Source organism: Mauremys reevesii, linkage group 10 (genome assembly GCF_016161935.1).
Source record: "Mauremys reevesii isolate NIE-2019 linkage group 10, ASM1616193v1, whole genome shotgun sequence".
NCBI classification, from domain to species: domain Eukaryota; kingdom Metazoa; phylum Chordata; order Testudines; family Geoemydidae; genus Mauremys; species Mauremys reevesii.
The window spans coordinates 23,924,366-23,941,657 of record NC_052632.1 but is presented as its reverse complement, the minus strand read 5'-3'; the positions used below and the strand labels follow the sequence as shown (position 1 = coordinate 23,941,657).

At 41.4% G+C, this 17,292-nt stretch overlaps 1 protein-coding gene across 1 annotated transcript in view; it reads right to left on the bottom strand.

Moving 5' to 3' along the window:
* UNC13C (unc-13 homolog C) overlaps positions 1-17,292 on the bottom strand; it is a 382,852-nt gene that overhangs the window by 43,416 nt on the left and 322,144 nt on the right. The window contains exons 25-27 of the mRNA XM_039492380.1: positions 14,848-14,997; positions 7,177-7,300; positions 3,870-3,926 (exon numbers count right to left, since the gene is read on the bottom strand). Coding sequence (XP_039348314.1) covers positions 3,870-3,926; positions 7,177-7,300; positions 14,848-14,997 — 331 coding nt within the window. The remainder of the gene's footprint in view (positions 1-3,869; positions 3,927-7,176; positions 7,301-14,847; positions 14,998-17,292) is intronic.

Genomic DNA, 17,292 nt, shown 5'->3' with positions numbered 1-17,292 from the left:
TTGCTTTATCCCACACAGAAAGATGTTTTATTTGTAGTGCAGCAGGCATGGCTGTAAGGGCTCATTGTCATTTTACACGTACTATTCCTGGAGGCAGCTGAATGTGTAAAGAATCAATAATTTTACACTGACATGGAATTCCTCTAGAAGAGGAAGATTTACCTGCATATCGAGAATACAAAGAATGGGTTCAGTACTACATTTCTGTTCTTTTATCTCTGCTTTAACTTCTCTGATAAGAGAATGTTTCTGTGCCCATGAATGATACCGTACCATGGCAAGTTGGTACAGAGCTGGAGAACATCAATAAAACAAATGTAAAATCATTCATGTAAAAAATGAAGAGTCTAGCCAAAGTTTTTAGGTATTTTAGGGTAATTTGCTAATGTAACACACTGATTTGTGCTCATGGGTGGAATCTGAGGCAGTGCAGTAAGGGCTAGGTTATGTCTTTTGACTGGGATTTTCCCAACTGGCCAAAATGATTTAGGGACACAAATCCCTTTGAAAGTGTTCATTGCTATAACTGGTTGATTTTTTTTAATGAAAAATACCATTATTGTCAAAACTGAAATATTTAATAAAACGATGTCAATTTTGACAAAATTCCCATAAGAAAAAAATCTATTTCAGAAAAATTTTGAAATTTAGTTTTAGATTCTGACTTAAATTTTGAATTAGATCTTTTTTCATTTTTAAATTATATTGTTTATGACATGTCAGTAATCATAATATGCACTACTTTTACTAACATGCCATAATATAACAATATAGTTGAAATAGGCTAATTTTATTTTTAAAATCACAGCGTCAAACTGTTTCATTGCAACACAACAGGAGACACTTTGATCTAAAAAGATGTTTCAATCAGTACTAAAGTAGCAGCTGCCCTTAGTCATTTTTAAAATACAGTAATAATAGAACATCAACTATTATGCACTGCTCCTGCTGACAGATCATGAAATAACAAACACTAAAACATATAAAAATGAAAAACTCTATAAAATTCAAAATTTCAAAACGAGAATTTTCCAAAAAACTTACATTTTTCAGAATTTCCATTTTGCAGGAAATTTTGAAAATATTTGTTTTCATTTACAATCAGAACAAAAACAATTGTCAACATTTTCCCACAGAAAGGAAATTCAGAGTTTCGACCAGCTCTACTCATGAGTCACTCAGTCCCTTTTTCCCCCATTGGGTACTATCGGGGTGAGGAGGGACAGTGCTGCAGCCAGGCAGCACACACCAGTGAGGCTGTTACACCAAGGGTCTGTACTGGGACCAGTGCTGTTCAACATATTCATAAATGATCTGGAAAAGGGGGAAACAGTGAGGTGGCAAAGTTTGCAGCTGATACAAAATTAATCAAGATAGTTAAGTCCAAATCTGTCTGTGAAGAGTTACAAAGAGATCTCAAAAAACTGGGTCACTGGGCAACAAAATGGCAGATGAAATTCAATGGTGATAAATGCAAAATGATGCACATTGGAAAACATAATCCCAACTATACATAGAAAATGATGGGGTCTAAACTAGCTGTTATCACTCAAGAAAGAGATCTTTGGAATCATTGTGGACAGTTCTCTGAAAACAGCTGCTCAATATGTAGCGGCAGTCAAAAAAGCTGACAGAAAATACTGTAGTACCACTATATAAATCCATGGATAGTATGCCCACATCCTGAATGCTGTGTGGAACTCTGGTCACTCCCTTCTCAAAAAAAGATACGTTAGAAGTGGAAAAAGTACAGAGAAGAGCAACAAAAATGATTAGGGGTATGGAACAGCTTCCACATGAAGGAGTGATTAAAAAGATTGGGACTGTTCAGCTTAAAAAAAAAGAGACAACTAAGGGGGGTATGATAGAGGTCTATAAAATCATGACTAAGGAAGTGTTATTAACTCCTTCTCAGAACACTCAAACTCAATGAAATTATTAGGCAGCAGGTTTAAAACAAAGAAAGTGCTTTTTCATCCAAAACACAGTCAATATGTGGAACTTGTTTCCAGGAGATGGTATGAAGGCAAAAACTATAACTGGGTTAAAAAAAGAATTAGATAAATTCATGGAGAATAGGTTCCATGAATAGCTATTAGCCAAGATGGTCAGGGATGCAATCCTAAGATGTGGATGTCCCTAAACTTCTGACTACCAGCCCTAGGCTATGGCTACACTTGCACTTCAAAGTGCTGCCGCGGCAGCGCTTTGAAGCGCTAAGTGTAGTCAAAGCGCCAGCGCTGGGAGAGAGCTCTCCCAGCGCTGTCCGTACTCCACCTCCCTGTGGGGAATAACGTACAGCGCTGGGTGCTGCGCTCCCAGCGCTGGGGCTTTGACCACACTGGCGCTTTGCAGCGCCACAATTTGCAGCGCTGGAGAGGGTGTGTTTTCACACCCTGCTGCAGCGCTGCAAATTTGCAATTGTAGCCAAGGCCTGGGACTGGAGAACAGGAGATAAATCACTCTATAATTACCCTGTTCTGTTCATTCCCTCTGAAGCATCTGGCACCAGCCACTGTTGGAGGATACTGGGCTAGATGGACCATTGGTTTGACCCAGTATGACCATTCTTATATTCTTTGAGTTGGACAGATTTAGAGGCCAGCATAGAGGTGTATATGGGCCATGATGCTCGTATCAGGCACCTTGCATCCATGGGATCACTGTGAAGGAGTAGTGACTGAACTCTCAAGTCATATTCACAGAAGCACAAGAGGTGGGAAACAGGTGTCTTGTGTTCTTGGTCCCTTGCACATCCTTGCAGGGAGTAGAGTCATAATATGACCTTGTGTTTTAAAAAAACGTCAATTTATATTGCTTTGCATGTTTATGTTTATGTTCACATCACAGCTGCTGTGACAGTCTCTGTTCAATAACTACTACAGGGCAATTTTTGTTCTGTTTGTACCTGAGCAGGAGTAATAGCAAAGAATGTTGGGTACATTATATATTGTGCAGAGGGTAATATAAATAAAAGTGAGACTAAAACGATAGGGTTCACTCCTGTGACACTATTTTCTACGTACACTGTTATATATGGGTACAGTATTATGTATGTGGTAACACATAGACATGTTTTTGTGCACATTTCAGGAGTGTTTATATGCTGATGTCAAAACTGTGCTATTTACAAATTAATTATTTTTTTATATTCACTGTCAAAGTTTATGAGACCCAATCCTTTCCCCATTAATCAGAGCTGCTTGTCCATACTAGAAATGAACCATGAAGAGACAACACCAGTTACTGCCTATCAAAAGAGAGTGCTCTAGAATTTTAATGTAGAAGAAAGTAAGCACAGAACATACCATTATATTTTTGTAGACAATGAGCAAGGCAAATTTACAAGTGGTCATGTACTATTTTTATTTTCCCTAAAGCTGGTCCCAGGACGAAGCCAGATGTAATGGTCCACAATTTCTATTAAAGACTAATTCTGCAGCAAACCACGGAGTAGGATAATTTAATGTTAATAATAGACAGTTACAATGAAGATCTGTGGTATGATACACAGGAACACACAGTACGAATTGCCATGCTGGAATAGATCCATGTAGCCCTGTAACCTCAGGCCAACGCTGCACTGGAGAAGGTTTAAAATACCCATATTACACCTGGTCACTTGTGCAATATGGAGATCAGAGGAATATTTCCCTGACAGCAGCTAGTGATCAGTGCAGTGCATATTCAGATACAGACTGTGAAACCATTACTCATTTTGCTGAGCAGTTACTCACACAAACTGTCCCATTGACTTCAATGGGCCTGTTATGACAGTAAGCACGAGAGAGGAGAAGAGGGTAGGCATACAATTTATCCACTTTTTCCTTACAGTAGGACATAGGTAGATTTATTTTAACCTACGTTACCTTCAGCTTCGACAATTGTCCAAGATCTTTAGCGGCACTAAATATCATCTGGGGCCCCTATAAATAAACAAAGTTGAAACTGAAGATACAGAATTTTCAACATCACTACAGAGCTTTTGCTTTTTATCTCAACACCATTACTATTGTTAAATGGCTGCCCATTTTTTTTTTTAGAAAAGCCCTTTATCACATTGGTTATCTTCAGTATTCTGCAGATCAAAAGTTAAATAAAATCTTCAATTCCAATTAAGTCATATTTTGATGGAGTTGACAAAGCAAAATATTTGGAAATATACAGTACAGTGTGGAGGAAAGTGGTTCCAATCCTGCAGAACCTAAGAAACACAACTCCTATTGACTTCTATGAAATATTCACTTGTGTAAAGAGGGCTGGATAAAGTCCAAGCATCCCTATATTGAACCAGAAACATTGTGTTGAAATATATTTGAACAGCATATATGTAGACAAAACAATATTTTGTAATAATCAAATCCTGGCAAGATGCAAACGGCTTATGCTACCCCTTTATGTTAAACAACCATCTGCTTAGAATCCTACTATAATGCACTGTAAACATTTGTTGCAGCACAATTACCCCAAGAACTGTAATTACCAGTGGTTTTTGGCAGCTTAACAAGGAGTGGTTCTAGATGACTGGCTTCCATGGAATCAGCTCAACTTACATGGGACAATAGAACAGTTTTTCATCAATCTTTCCTTTCTTTCCAGAAGATCTCAATTTTCAAAACTGGTCTTTGTGTTTCTGTGTCTTCCTACTAATGACATTTTACTTTTCAGATCTATAAACTCAGCTTAAACTCTCACTGCTTATTAGCAGCCAGAATGGGAAGAGAAAAATTGTGCACATTGTAAAACAAGTTCTGTTTCAGCGTATCTGTGCTTGTACCTTCCGGTAAGGGAAGTGGTATTCATGTGTATGTAAAGGGAAGGGACTTCCCTGAAGCATCCTATTCATGATTGAAATATGGTTAATTACAAATAAGATTGGCGAAAAATTAAACCAGCCTGTGGCTATGCACCTTATCTATCATATTGTGTATCACTTTATAGACGTTACACGTTTGGAAATTAACAGATGGTGAGGCACTGTACACACCTGTTGTGCTGTGATCATATTTAAAAACTGGTCCAGTATTCTTTTGTAACTAAATTTTACCTCCCTTGACCACTACAGATCATAAATACTCTATTTTATCTCTCTGCTTCTATTATGCACCTGCTAAACAAGGCTTGAAAAATATACTAGACAGCTACTAGTCAGGGGGCAATATTAAAGGTGCGTGTGAGGGGTATTTCAAACCAGTGAGGTTCTGGGGCCCAGCCCAATCGAACCCTGCTGTTTAGAAGGACACTGAAGTTAGACTTCTATCCAGGTCTGTCTCTGTCCATTTTGGCCTCTGGCTAGTAGATGATAAATGTGAAGACCCCACACCCATCTGGTTCCTGGAAAGGAGAAGGTGCACACTCTCACTGGACCCTAACTGCCATCCAAAAGCCTCATGACAATTGGGTGGGAGATGAGAAGGAAGAGGGTCCTCAGGTTCTACCCCACCTCCTCCCTTCCTGGCTTCTGCCTGAACCGGGCAGGTCTTTTCACTCTAAGCTTTCGCCAGAGCTTAACCAAACAGCAATGTGACATGATTTTTGTCAGTTTCCCAGTTGACTACAGGGTTACAATAAGCAGCTATGAAATTGGCAAGGCTCTTGTTGGCTTGATATAGTTTGTGATTAGATATGGTCAAGGATTTTCTGAGGTAACAGAGTTTTGTCAGAAAATGTCAATTTGCCCAACCTGAGATGTTTCCAGGGTCTGGACAGACCCACGATGTGGACTGCTCTACGGTCCAGTATTATTTAACTGCAGTCTTGTTTAATAATACTTTCACTGCATACATACAAACCCCTTCTTTGATTTGTCTATAGTATGTCACAATATTAATTGTTGCTATTGGAAAGTGGTAATTAATTATAATTGTTTTAATTGTTGCTATTGGAAAGTGGTAATTAATTATATCATCAATGCGAGATTTGGACTTTGTTATATTTACTAGCTATGCAAGAGAAAAGGTTAAATTTATTCAAGAGAATTTTTCATTAGGATTTGAGCTTGTCCCTGCTGTATAGTGTTCTAATAGATATAATTTACATTTTTTAAACCAAATAATTATAATAAATGTCATCTGCAGCTCTGTGAGTGCAATTGCTTCAGTTCTTACTTTTGGGTCCCTTGCAGTGTTGTTAGCCGTTTTAATGACAAAACAATACATACAGTAACATCGTCCCTGGACACACTGTAACAATATAATAATCAACTTGTAACAAAAGACAGCAGACTCATTAAATGCAAGATTAACCTTCACACACACACACACACACACACACCCAACCAAACAACAATAATATTTCTATATTACACTACCTCTCCTCCCCCCCCAAAAAATCACACCAGTCTGAGGTCATTGTTTTACTGCTCTCTCATAAAGGTATATCCAGAATTTGACAAACCCCCTACTGTAAGTACAGTATCCCCAGATGGCATCCCCATTTGAGGATCATATCAGGCTACCTTCGCTACTGCCTTGGATAGCACAACAACCTCCTCCAGCCCTACCATGTTCCCTGCTTCCTGTTGTCCTGGTAATGCAACCCCTCCTCTGCCGCCAAAGAGAACCTCTCTATGTCTGGTTAACAAATCTAGAGCCAGACTGGCTTTGAGTCACCGGCTGGGAAGTGGCTGCATTTTGGGTTGGTGATGAGGCTTTTGGGGAATGGCATACAAGGCCATGACCCTGCCTGCTCTCACTCTGTATCTCTACCCCTTAGCCTCCTAGGAAGGCTAGCATCTGTGCTGAAATAGTACAGTGATTGAATGCCCACTGTGGCTGGTTGCTTGTGTTCTCTCTTGTCCTTGCACACCTGCAAAGGGCGAGCCATCATCTGGCTATTAATTTTCACCACAAGCAATAAAGCCATCACAATAACATTTAAAAACATGCTCTATGAAAGCGATCCTGCCTTTTACATTGCACCCTACCTTGATGAAATGCACTGCGAGAATGCCCCAGTCTAGGATGGGCAGGCAGGACACCCAATAGCGAGGACTTGCAAACCAGCTTCTAAAGATCTGCTCCAGCTTTTCTGCTGAAAAAGTGCCCAGGAAGCTGCATGTAGTGACCAAGTTCTTCTTTGGGGGCAATTTTCTGGAAGGATGTTTTAAAAAACTGCTACCCGATGTGATTATTGCAAATGTTTTAAATGTGTGTGAATCATGGCTTGGACACTTACGGTTTGGTCTGTCAATGGTGGAAGCACAATTTGTTTTTCTATTTTGTTCAGGACTGATTTCCACAGCTCTTTCAAAACCCGTTTCAGAACTGTCTTCTCACAGATTTTTGCAGAGAGACTTAAACTGGAATAAAGTAAAACACAGGCTGGTCTCCAAATCTAGCATTAAAACATCAAAGGCTCTGAATTAACATAAACTCAGATTAACGGCTACCTTGTGTTAGAGTTTCTCTGAACCACTACACCAGTAATGCCGTTTAGACATCAGGGTTATTTCACAGCATTATTCATATGGATTTTAGAACATTTCAAATCTTGTCTTCTAGATTAGGAACAAACATTCCATGTAAACATCCAGCAACCCTTTTGCCATGCTCTGCTTAATGTAATGTAGCCAACAGCACCATATTTATTGAAAATGAAACATAATGGTTGAACTGTAAAGTTATGCTCAAATGATTGGTATAGTTAAAAAACTAAAACTTAAAGGGTTATTGTGAAATTAGCTTCTGCTTAAAAAGAGAAAGCTCCTTTGTTGTCCTATGTTGCATCTGTGCAGTTGAAACTGCTTGTGATATCAGACACAAATTTAGGGCAGATGCCTTGAAACACTTACAGTTATGCATACACATTTCTTCTGAAGTCAGTGGGACTACTGAGTAGTAAGAATAGGCTCCATAATAAGTGTTTGGAGGACTGCTTCCCCATCACAGGTTTATTAGGATCTAAGAGGGTATTCATGAAACATGCTATATGTGGAATTAAGCACCTTTTCCTGCAGTGCACACAAATGAGAAAATCTTCTGTTTATTCTTTTTAAAAACTGCAATTTGTAAATATGTATGTGGGGAGTCTTACAGTATTATGTAAGTTTTGTTCATGTAACTGAGCATATAACATAGAGGATGTACAAATCACACTATAGGTATGTACATGTACCAGTTAATCTTTCTACTATCTATTATAGGTATGCATATGAAAAGTTATAGTAATAGAGAAATAATCACAGCAGAAATCACATACATTTGCAAGGCAGGTGATACTCCTTAGAAGCATTTTTATCTCAGTTCCTTGTTTTGTATACATGTTTGTTTGGATTACATTTACAATTAAATATACATCTAAATTCTACAAAAATGGTGGTGGCTCTTTGGCAGGTATTTAAAACCTCTTTTAACAAATTAAATTTGTATTTGTTTATATTTCAAGGAAGGTGTGTTAGGTAACTTCAATATATATTGATTTGTGGTTTGATGCAATAGAAGAGTGAATCAAATGGGGGCATTCCATTTTTACCATTCAAGGACAGATCATGTGTGTTTGTGAAGATTTTTGGCCTTTGTCTTCTTACAGACTTATAAGAGAATCATGTTCCTCATGTCAAAGGAAATTAAGACTAAGAAAGTCTGTGCTTCCAGCAGCTTTACACACAGGACTAGATAGATGGTTAGAAATGAAAGGTTGACATATAGATACAGCTGCTGGAAAGCCTTCTCAGAGGGTTAGGAATCTGGCTTCTGCAGCTGCCAGTGTTGCAAAAACAGTCAGCTCCTACGAGTAAATTAAGGGAAAAGAATGGGCACTTTCCACACTGCCAGTTACACTGAGCTCCAGTGCCAACTGAGAAAGAACCAAATAAACAGAGTATACAGATTTCTCCCAGATTTTCCTCAGCACTCTATGGTGTATTTAATATATGACATGGAACCTACAGAAAGCAAACAAAAAACTCTTTCTATTTCCTTCTCCCCTCCTTGCAGTTCCTTTTTGGGCCCTTTTAGATTGTCTTCACCTTCTTCAGATGCACTTCCTGCTTCCTTAACATGGGCCTGCAATCTCAGTGGAAAAACAAGTCATTATTTCTTGGACCCTGTCCAAGAAGTAAGGTTCTGGGAAGAAATATTCACCAAAAACTCAATTGAGGTCTATTAGTTTTGGCGTTCTGGGAATCCACTTAAATCACTCACACTCCCCAAGTAGGAAACATGCTCATGTAAATTATATTTTCAAAGTACAAAGCAACGAGTAAAAATCTCTCAACTTTCTGAAAAGGAAAACAGAAGAGCATACAAAGGGACTGACTTTCAGAGGTGCTGAGATACTGCAATTGACTTTCATGGGAGTTGAGAGTGCTCAGAATCTCTGAAAACATAGCCCATAAGATGTTACCTTTAGAAGCAACAACAGTGTAAAATTATGTCCCAGAGAAAGAAAGACAAAGGCGGTTACTTCCTGTAACAGGAGGTTCTTTGAGTGTGTGAACCCTAACTGTAAACCACTGTGGGTTATGCATGTGCACAATATGCCCTGAGCCTGAGAATTTGAAAGTAGTGTTCATTAAACCATGCATGCATGCTGGCTCACCTCATGTCTCTTCCTGAGGGAATAAAGGGCAGAGTGGACTGACCGCCTCTCCAGGTCCTTCTCTACTGCAAATCAGATAAGATCTGAAGCAGAAGGGAAGGAAGGTGGGTATTGGAATACAGCCTGATGTCTTCAAAGAAAAAATATAGACCAAGATGAGAGGAATATCTGTAGTTTCTTGGAGAATGCCTCTTTTGTGTGCCCAGGAACAAAAGCGCTTCCATTTAGCTAGGTAATATCTAGTAGAGTCCTTTCTACTATTAGAGAGGATGTGTCTTGTATGGTTATGGAGCATGAACGTTCTAAGGATGATGCCCATCAAAATACCAAGCTCTGAGATGGAGTGGATACAGATCAGGGTGCTTGATCTTGCTGTTGCACAGGGTCAGGAGCTTGGTAAATGTTGGGAGGATGACTGGTGGTCAGGATGCCCATGTAGAAGGTTGGGAAACAAACTATCTGTCCCAGAAGGGGGTAATCAGGATGACCCGTGCTCTGTCCTGACAGATTTTGCATAGAACTTGTGGCAGGAGCAGTAGCAGAGGGAAGGCATAGTTGAGCTGGTCCAACTAAGGAGGAGGCAGAGCATCACCCTGGGACTGATGACCTAGGGTTGTTCTGGAGCAGTATGTGGTGCATTTCTGTTTGCATGAGAAGTGAACAGATCCCTGGTTGGGGTTCCCCCATAGAGTGAAAATATTGTCCAGTACCCGAACTCCCACTGTGGTTGACTGAAAAATGTGTGCTGAGGGAGTCTGCAAGCACATTTTGCTTTCCCAGAAGGTAGACTGCTGATAGAATGATTTGATTGCCGATACACCAGTTCCAGAGGCTGACTCCTGCACACAAGGAGGCAGATCTCACTCTTCCCTGCTTGTTGGTGTAGAAGATATAGTAGTTGTAATGTTGTCTGATGTTATAAGGACACAGTGAGTGTGGATGAAGGGAAGAAAGGACTCACATACCTTCCAAACTGCTCAGAACTCCAGGATATTGACGTGCATTCTGGACCCTCAAGATATCCAGGAACTTTGTGCTGTGGGGCTGTTAATGTGGGCTCCCCAACCTAATAGGGATGTATCTGTAATAATGGTCCTGTCCAGAGAGGGTTGGAGAGAAAAGGGGATGCCCATGCATACCTGATGAGGATTTGTCCACCATAGCAGGGAAGACACTACTGTACCATGTAATGGTGGTTTGGGGAGTACACTGACTGCAGCCACATTTAAAGGTTGGCATAGGTACATGAGGCCATATGACCTAGGAGAAACAGACATGTCTTGAACAGTACTTGAGGGTTGCTTGTGATGCAAGCTATGATATTGTTCATGTTCTGGAATCTGTCCTTGGGCAGGTACACTCTTGCAGTGATAGAATTCAAGGTTGCCCTGATGAAGTCCAGAGATTATTGGGAGGGAGGAGTGAGAACAGATATTTTGGCATTTACACTGACTTCCAGTGAGGAGAGAAGGTGTAGCATCGTGGAAGTTGATGCATAGGCATATTGGTGGGATTTGGCAACAAGGAGCCAGTCATTGAGATAGGGAAAGAAAATGAGCCCACAACATCTGACATGGGCTGCTGCTAATGAGAATATCTTGGTAAAGACTCTCTATTCTGAAGGGGAGTACTCTGTACTGAAAATGTTCGGCGCCCACCATGAAGCCAAGGAATCGTCTGTGAGCGGGATGAATGTCTATGTTAAAGTAGGCATCCTTCATATTGAGAGCCATGAGCCACGTGCCCTTTTCTAAAGATGGATTATAGAGGCTAACGTGACCATGCGAAAACTGAGTTTGGGAATGAAGTGGTTGAGCTGGCAGAAGTCGGGATTGGTCTCCAACTGCCCTTCTTTTTAGGTACTAGGAAGTAAGTTGAGTAAAGCCCTCTCCCTTGGTATTGAGGAAGGACATGTTCTATTGCTCCTCATTGCAACAAGTAGTTCAACTCTTGTTTGAGAATACTCTTGTGAGGGAGATGCCCGAAGTTAACAGTGATCAGATTTCATTGGTGCCAATGGATCCCAGGGTTCTGGAGGTGCCAAGGGTGATCGTACCAAAGGAATGCGGTCTGGTACTGATGCAGCCCAATGCTTATGGGCTTTCTCATAATGCCTCTGGGACCTAGGACTACTAAGCCCTCATGGGCCAAGGTGATGGGCTTACTTAGAGATGAATCAGACTTCTTTGAAGTGGATTTAGAAGACGACTTAGTCACATGCTAATGAAAGTGCTTCCTGGCTCCTGAGGAGATCCCGCCTCTGAGGGGTAGATTCTCCCGCACCACAGTTGGAGCTTGCCACAGGAGGCACACTCCTTGCTGAATTAGGATGATGTATGGGGATGTTCCCTGGCTTGGGTCTGATTGGGGTCTCATGGCTTTCTCCATGAGGTATTTGCAGAGATGAAGTTCCCACCCTTCTCATGCACAGCTGGGGAATGATTGGCAGATATTGAACCTCACTGTGTTGTGAGCTTCCCCAAGGCAGTACAGGCAGCACTGGTGGTTGTTGATGACTAAGAAGGACTGCACATAGGAAGCATAGAGTTTGAAGCCCAGAGTTCGGCATAGTCTGGTCCCTGAATGGGTTGTATGGGGGCGGGTCCCCTCAGGAGGATAATCTAAACACTGAAGAACTATAAAATTCTAACTGTTAAAACTGCTTACAAACTAGATAATTCTTATTTTGTAGAACAGAGCCCAAGCTGCAGACACTGAAGGTTGCAACCAGGACCATGTGGTGGTGAGAAGGAACTGGAATAGACGGTCGATCTGCCCCACTCTTTATTCCCTCGGTCAGAGGCACAAGATGAGCCAGGATGCATGCGCAGACCAGCATCCACTACTTTCAAAATCTCTGGCTGCAGGCACATGGTGCGCATATGTACCCCACAGTGGAATACAGTGGGGACTATCACTCGAAGAAAAGTCAATTATGAATTAATCCTTTGAATTAGCCTTTGCCTTTGAGCATTACAGTCATAACACCAGAAAACCTTTCCATCTGTTGAGCAATATTTCACAATTATTACCCTCAAAGCCAGGCATTAACCATGAGCACATATTAAAGATTGACATGCCAGTTCAGCAAAAGTGTCTTATCTAAACCAGGACACCTCCCATTATATAAAATACCAGTTTGGTACAAATCCTCACATCAAGAAAACAAACTATGTAAAAGATTCATGTCTTAGGAAAAGGCCTGTTTGTGAAAAGGAATGTAGGGAGTTGTGTTTCAGAGCAATAGATCTAGATGGTAAAGTAGCCTATACTCCGTTTTTTCAAACGAAAAACCTCTGCTTGTGTCCTTAAAACTTTAGAGAAAAATGTGTGTAGTTGGAAATGTTTTAAACTTTTCTTAAACGTTGAAATGACAAACACTTAAATGTTGAAATGACAGACTTTCAACTATGCTAGTTAAATGCAAAACTCCTAATATAATTCCTAATATCATTGTCAATGGTAAAATGCTTTATATGCCAACCTGAAATCTAAGGACCTTGCTAAACTAATTACTAATACAAAAAGCCATTTCAGTATAGAATATTTCTAATAATGGGGAATTAATTAAATTGCATGATCAAACTCCTCCCTCAACCAATTCAGGAAGACAAGAATTATCATCTCTCCAAAAATTGTTATGAAGAATAAACAACTTCTTTAATTACTATTTAGACTAAATACAATATAAATTCCTGAATCTTGAAAAGACTGGTTTGAGAACTAAAAGCTTTCAAGTTTAAATTTAAACTTAAGTACACTCAATTTTAACTATAATGAAAAGAAGTGTTCAGAATTTCTGAAATCAGAATTTCATTTCCTGTCAAATGCCAATAAAATTGAATGACTATCTCACATAAGACTAAATAAAAAAAAAGTTAAAATTAATGTTAAAAATTATCTGATGCTTTCTCCTCACAAAAAACCAAACCAAACCAAAGGCAATTATAGTGTTGCATGTTCATTAGGCAGACTGCATGTTCAGGAGCTGAAGGTGTCACCTAAGCCAACCCCCAGGGCATGGAGCCAGTGTAAGAATGAGAGCAACCAACTTTGAATCTATGCAAGTCTGAAAGAGGTGTGTTTTCATAAAATTCCCTGGAAACAGGAAGAAGGATATTAAAAAACTCTGACGTGAGCCCCGCCATCCCACTTCCCTCACCCAGCTATCATGCTTAAACAGCATGCCCTCCACAACACATCCTGCCCATCTGTACAAGCAAGCGACTACTGACAGATGAAAAAAGCAGCAAAGAATCCTGTGGCACCTTATAGACTAACAGACATTTTGGAGCATGAGCTTTCGTGGGTGAATACCCACTTCGTCGGATGCAAGTTGCATCCGACGAAGTGGGTATTCACCCACGAAAGCTCATGCTCCAAAATGTCTGTTAGTCTATAAGGTGCCACAGGATTCTTTGCTGCTTTTACAGATCCAGACTAACACGGCTACCCCTCTGATAGATGAAAAAAGAACGGAGAAGACTCAAGAGGAAACCAACCCAGGAAAAACCTCCCCAATACTTCAGCATGGATTGGTGAGAGAAAGTTAACTAAAACATTACCAAGGGATTAGAATTAAAAAATCTTGTAATAATTTTGTTGACATGGAAATGCCGTTGTAATTTAGGACAAACAGATTCTGCTGTTAATCACCAAATGGTTAGACCGGGGTCGGCAACCTTCGGCACATGGCCCATCAGGGTAATCCACTGGTGGGTCGCAAGACATTTTGTTTACGTTGACCATCTGCAGGCACGGCCCCCTGCATCTCCCAGTGGCCGCGTTTCACCGTTCCCGGCCAATGGGAGCTGTGGGAAGCGGCGCAGGCCACAGGGACATGCTGGCCACTGCTTCCCACTGCTCCCATTGGCCCGGAACGGTGAACTATGGCCACTGGGAGCTGCAGGGGGCTGTGCCTGCAGATAGTCAACGTAAATAAAAAGTCTTGTGCCTCGCCAGCAGATTACCCTGATGGGCCACGTGCCGAAGGTTGCCGACCCCTGGGTTAGACTATGTATTCCTGGAAAGGAGACAGGGAGTAAACACTGGTAAACAAAGAAATTGTGGGATTTCAACGGATTAAGATTCTTAATATAGGTCAATTGTCCTGATTTAAAATAGCTCCTTAAATGGCTTTTTATAAGTAACTGATTTCATAAAATTTAGATTGCTTACTTCGCCCAACTATCAACTTTTTAGCTATCCATGATATGCCAAACAGGACCTAATATTTTTAGTAATTTTTAAAATAAAATTCCTTGGCATCCAGCAATTTAAAATTACTCCTTTTTACTCCACACTTACATTTTGTCCAGAAAATCCATGAGAGGTCGCAGCACAATCTCAGCATCAATAGCTGCATTGTTCTTATTGGCCGATACGTTTCCATTTCCTCTCATCTGATTTAGCTCAAAGCTCATTTGTCTCACACACTCCTCAATAACAAGCTGGAAACTAAAGAGAAAAAAGGGAGTGGAGGAATTATACGACAGAAGATGACTATTTAGATTCTGCTCCATCAACTTCCATCGATGAACACAAAATCATTTGTGAGCAGATATGAAGCCCACATGCTTAAGGCACTGTATGCTTTAGAAACTGAAAATAATTCTGAAGAGTTATAGTTGGTATAAGGCCAAATAATATACTTACCATTGACATTTGTGTTTTGTTTTCCTTTTACATTGTCCCTATCCCTACAGGAGTCCTAGTAATTATTTTCTGATAGGAATTACACAATAAGAAGGTGAATCAGAGACTTTACTGAGGGTACGTCTACACTACGGGACTATTCCGAATTTGCATAAACCGGTTTTGTAAAACAGATTTTATAAAATCGAGTGTGCGTGGCCACACTAAACACATTAAATCGGTGGTGTGCGTCCACGGTCCGAGGCTAGCGTCGATTTCTGGAGCATTGCACTGTGGGTAGCTACTCCGTAGCTATCCCATAGTTCCCGCAGCCTCCCCCGCCTCCCCTCCCCCGCCCCTTTGAATTTCCGGGTTGAGAAATTCATTGTCGCGGGTGGTTCTGGGTAAATGTCGTCAGTCACTCCTTCCGCTGGGAAAGCAACGGCAGACAAGCATTTCATGCCTTTTTTCCCTGGATTGCCCTGGCAGATGCCATAGCATGGCAATCATGGAGCCTGTGTAGCCTTTTGTGACTGTCACCGTATGTGGACTAGATGCTGCTCACAGAGGCGATTCAGCAGCGCTACACAGCAGCATGCTTTTGCTTTTGCATGATAGCAGGGATGGTTATCAGCCATATTGCACCATCTACCATACCATAAATTGGTAATAAGATGATTGTGGCTACCAGTCCTTTTGCACTGTTCCATTTGCTGCTGTCATAAGTGCCCCTGGCTGCTCTTAGCCAGGGGCGCAAAAGCCAAAATTGGGAATGACTCCCTGAGTCAATCCCTCCTTTTTGGTATCTAAAAATAGAATCAGTCCTGCCTAGAATATGGGCAAGTCCCCTAGAATATGGGCAAGTCCCCTAGTCCTGCCTAGAATATGGGCAAGTGTACTAGAGAACCACTGTATCAGAGAACCAGAGAGCACAGCTGCTCTGTGTCAGATCCTGCAGAAATTATGAGCTGTATTCTATTCACAGGGGGTGCTCCTGCAACAACCCCACCTGTTGATTCCGTTCTTCCCTCAGCCTTCCTGGGCTACCATAGCATTGTCCCCCCACTTGTGTGATGAAGTAATAAAGAATGCAGGAATAAGACACAGTGATATGAGTGGAAGGCAGCCTCCAGCTGCTATGATAGTCCAGACAGGACAGTAAGGAGTGTGTAGGAGAGGAGCCCAGCATCCCTCTGCTAGTTCAGGGGCACTTGAATCTTTTCTTTACACATGAAGGGTGGGGGCTGATGGAGCTCAGCCCCCTGTTTCTATGACGATGATGGTTATCAGCCATATTGCACCATCTACCATGAAAAATTAGGACCAGGCACCCTTGATCGACCTAACAGATGCTGGTCATCATGGTTACCAGTCCTTTGCACTGCCCCTTTGCCAATAGGCTGATGATGAGGACGGGTACCAGTCGTATTGCACCATCAGCCAACCATGGCGGGCGAAGCAAGGATGTTGGTGTTGAGTGCTGCAGCATCGGGTCTATCTGCAGCATTCAGTAAAGATAGGGTGACATGTTAAAGAGTCAAGAGAGGATTGTTTTCCCTTTCACTTCTGGGGTGGGTAGGGTGCGTAAATTGCCGAGCTATGCCCTGACCCACTGCGGACACTGTGTTTGACCCTAGAAGCATTTGGAGCTCAGCCAAGAATGCAAATACTTTTCGGAGACTGCAGGAACTGTGGGATAGCTTGAGTCCTCCAGTCCATGAGCGTCCATTTGATTCTTGGGCTTTCCGTTACGTTTGTCACGCAGCAGTGCGCTGAGCCCCTGCTATGGCGTCTGTCTGGAGATTTTTTAAAAATGATTTTGAATTTCGTCTTCTGTAATGGAGCGCTGATAGAACAGATTTGCCTGCCCTTACAGCGATCACATCCGCATGGTCCATGCGGGAGCTCTTTCTTTATTTTGATTTTTAACTGCATCGCCACCCGTGCTGATCGGAGCTCCACGCTGGGCAAACAGGAAATATTCAAAAGTTCGCGGGGCTTTTCCTGTCTACCTGGCCACTGCATCCGAGCTCAGATTGCTGTCCAGAGCGGTCAGTGGTGCACTGTGGGATAGCTCCCGGAGGCCAATACCGTCGATCAGCGTCCACACTAACCCTA